This window comes from Microtus ochrogaster, chromosome X, assembly GCF_000317375.1.
Source record: "Microtus ochrogaster isolate Prairie Vole_2 chromosome X, MicOch1.0, whole genome shotgun sequence".
In the NCBI taxonomy this organism is placed as follows: Eukaryota; Metazoa; Chordata; class Mammalia; order Rodentia; family Cricetidae; genus Microtus; species Microtus ochrogaster.
Genome location: NC_022026.1, coordinates 58,105,444 through 58,109,023, shown reverse-complemented (window position 1 = coordinate 58,109,023; position 3,580 = coordinate 58,105,444). Strand labels below are relative to the sequence as shown.

The 3,580-nt window shown below is 39.1% G+C and overlaps 1 protein-coding gene across 1 annotated transcript; it reads right to left on the bottom strand.

The window, feature by feature from the left end:
* Window positions 1–2,089: 2,089 nt before the first annotated feature.
* On the bottom strand, window positions 2,090–3,147 carry LOC101999532 (claudin-34). Its single transcript, XM_013350614.1, has 2 exons — window positions 3,116–3,147; window positions 2,090–2,942 (listed from the first exon to the last, which is right to left on the bottom strand). The coding sequence occupies exons 1-2, from the start codon at window positions 3,145–3,147 to the stop codon at window positions 2,294–2,296; spliced, it is 681 nt and encodes a 226-aa protein (XP_013206068.1). The 3' UTR covers window positions 2,090–2,293.
* Window positions 3,148–3,580: the final 433 nt, after the last annotated feature.

Below are 3,580 nucleotides of genomic sequence, written 5' to 3'. Positions count from 1 at the left end.
AGAAGGAGGGAGAACATGAGCAAGGAAGTCAGGACCAAGAGGGGTGCACCCACCCACTGAGACAGTGGAGCTGATCTATTGGGAGCTCACCAAGGCCAACTGGACTGTGACTGAAAAAGCATGGGATAAAACCAGACTCTCTGAATGTGGTGGACAATGAGGGCTGCTGAGAAGCCAAAGACAATGGCACTGGGTTTTGATCCTACTTCATGTACTGGCTTTGTGGGAGCCTAGTGTGTTTGGATGTTCACCTTCCTAGACCAGGATGGAGGGGGGAGGACCTTGGACTTTCCACAGGGCAGGGAACCCTGACTGCTCTTCAGACTGGAGAGGGAGGGGGAGAGGAGTGGGAGGACAGGGAGGGAAATGGGAGGCTGGGAGGAGGCAGAAATTTTTTTCAATAAAAAAATAAAAAAAATCTATGCCACAAAAAATAAAATATAGAAAGATACCGAAAAAAATAAAATAAAATATATACTCAAGGTCATTTCTCCCCAGAAGCTGCATTGTTCTTATACCAAAGATGCTGAGCTCTGACAGCTCAGAATGAGTCACGGATCCCTTTGCAGTAGGAATAAAAATCTATTGGAAATCCTGCTGGGTATGCTTGCTTGCTTGATTTTAGCATGCCCTTCTACAGAAGTAAAATGTCTGACTTTCCAAACTATGTGAGATTGTGTGGTCATTTTCTTGAGACTCCAGATGCATTTTCAGACCTCCTCTAACCCCCTCATGCACACCTTCTTACAGCATGTCCAACATAGGCATACTATTCTAGAGGAAGACTGACAAATAGATTTTGCTCCTATGTCCCTATGCAAGGGACTCAGATGTCTGGTAGTTTTAGTGGTTACAGATGGAAACATTTCCCACTAAAGCAGAAAAGGAATCAAATATAGCTGTTGTCTTGATAGAACACATTATTTCTCAGTTTTGGCTCCCCTAGTCCCTTCAATCACATAATGGCCATGCAGCCTATAAGAAATGCACCTGATATTTTTTTATCCAAAGTAAACTCTCTCATTTCCTTAGAGGTGAGGACTGTGTTTTTCATCAACTGTTTTGGGTGTCCAATGAGGGGATCCAAGTACAAGGACTCAGTACCTTGGTAGCCAGGAGTTAATCAGTGAGCAGCAGTAAGCCTTTTAATTCCTTAATACTTTAAGGGTATTGGGGACTTCAGGGAAACTGATTAGGGTCCTTAAGAGTAATTATGACAGAGATGACTGTTAATGGATGCTTAGTAATAGAGGTATCCTAGAATTTAGGAGGAATATTTTTGAATGATGTAGGCATCTGTACCAGAGACTATGGGGACAGTGTTGTCCGTGACCCCAGCCAACTCTAGGCCATTACAGGACAGAACATTGCAGGACAAGCATTCCTAAGAATCACTTTATTATCACAGAGACTTAAATGGGCTTGAAATTTGGACATGATATCTCTACCTAGGAGAGGAATGTGCAGCTATGCAGGACAATAAATGAATGAGTGAAAGGATATTTGTTTATCATACATGACGTTTTTATAGTTACTCATGAAGCTTTTCAATGCAATGATGTGAGCATTAGGTAGTTGAGTTACATCAAAGTGAAGAAATCTCTGCTACAGATTTCATATGTAATCTGCTGACACTTTTAGCTTCTGAGTTAGTGGTACCTAGTAACCTTTCAATATCACTCAAAAGGTCTCATATGACAGTCACAAGGGCTGTTAGGTCAGATAAAGAGACAATGATTGCTTATTAAAGGAAATATAGACTTCTTTAGACTATTGAGTCTTGTCATATACTGGAGAGATTCCTTCCACTAATTTGCCAAGTTGAACACATTTTGAAAACTTAATATGACAGAGATGCTATATGTTGTATAATATATATTATGTAATATAATATAGATATAGTATTATTATGACATGACAAATAGGTAAGCTTTTGTTTTTAGCTTTGGAACCAGATGGCAATATGAGAGATTAATGTGCTCTGACACTCATTTTCATATATACTAGATTTATTTATCATTTCCTTCACTGACATCAATTAAAACCTAAAGTTCATAAGACAATTTGATAAGTGGGTACGGTTTTTTAAAATTTTTAATTAAAGTTCATAATAAAACTAATGAAGTAATGACACACAGAAAAGATATGGTATCAGAAGGAGCCACTTGGCCATTTTCTATCACAGGCCACTTGAACACTGTTGAGTCCTTGGAAACTTTAGGTAGACATCTCAAAAATCCTTGTTATAACCACAGGAAATTTTGGATGTTTTTAAGGCAAAGTAAATTCATCTTCAGGTATTAGGAAAGACTTGGCTGCTTAAGGGAAACGTGTAAGAAATGAAAATCAAACCACTGCACAAAAACAGAATGGCCGCTAGAAATGCCACTCCCATGGCAATTCCAACTTTCTGACTATGTGGGTAAAAGGGTATATGGAAAGATGGTGGAAAGCCAATTCCCTCCTTGTTCACAATGGAAAAATAATTGCACAAGACAGTAAGGAAGACAAAGCTACTGGCAATGATGTTCAGAATTGCTGAAGTGCTGAAGGCATTGTAGATGACATTCTCCTCTTGTCTTCCCATGTACACATTTCTAAGAGCAACAGTGGTGGCCACTTTTCCAATCAGCCATAAAATGTTGGTGATCAGGAGCAGGTGTTGAGAAACACGAATTTCCAAAGGGATGAATTTGTCATGGTAGCTGTATTGGTGACACATTTTAATATTGCTGGAGTTGTCGTGGTGGTAGATGCAGACTTTCCAAACTCCCACAAAGGCCACACTAGGATAAGAGATCTTGGGTTCATTAAAGTACCACACTCGCCATTGCGGGAGGCCCATGGAGATGATGCAAAGAATCCATGCTGTGGTGGACAAAGCAAAACCTCCTGCCTGGTGATAGGAACCGTTGCTCATGATGACAGTGAACACTGGACAACTGCAAAGAAATATGAAACAACATAAGGACAAGCTCCTCAAGCCTGGGACACTGTCTGTTGGGCGACTAGTAACAGAGGGAGTATTTATTTGTATGAGAAAATGGGCCTTTGTTCTAGAAATTGCTATTGGAATGTAAGCAAATTAAGTGAAGAAACATTTGGGAAAATTTACTGTGACTTGACAATGAATTCTAACTGTTCCATTTTTGACTGTTGGTACAGATGTATAATGAGGTTTGGATACAGATATTCAGTCACAAAGATGACCAGTTTGTAGTTTTGGGGGAGTGTCAAGGCCAGCATAACATATGTCTCAAGTTCCAGGCCAGTCTGAGTTTCATAGTGAAACTCTGTACAAAAAAAATCTAATATGGAAGGCAATAAATGATGAATAAACTATCAATTAATTAATGATAAAAGTAATAGAAAATCAAGTGATTCTAGTAAGCATATATAGTTTACTGCTCAGTGTACATTACTTTGAAGCAAATCAATTCCCTGGAATATTTGGCACATATCAAAAGAGGACAATTTGGAACCTAAGAAAATGTTCACCAGGAAGTAAATCTAAAATGCATAGGAACCAGTAAGCATGTTTGTATGCTTTTGCACTGTCCTAGAGCTACATAGGGATAAA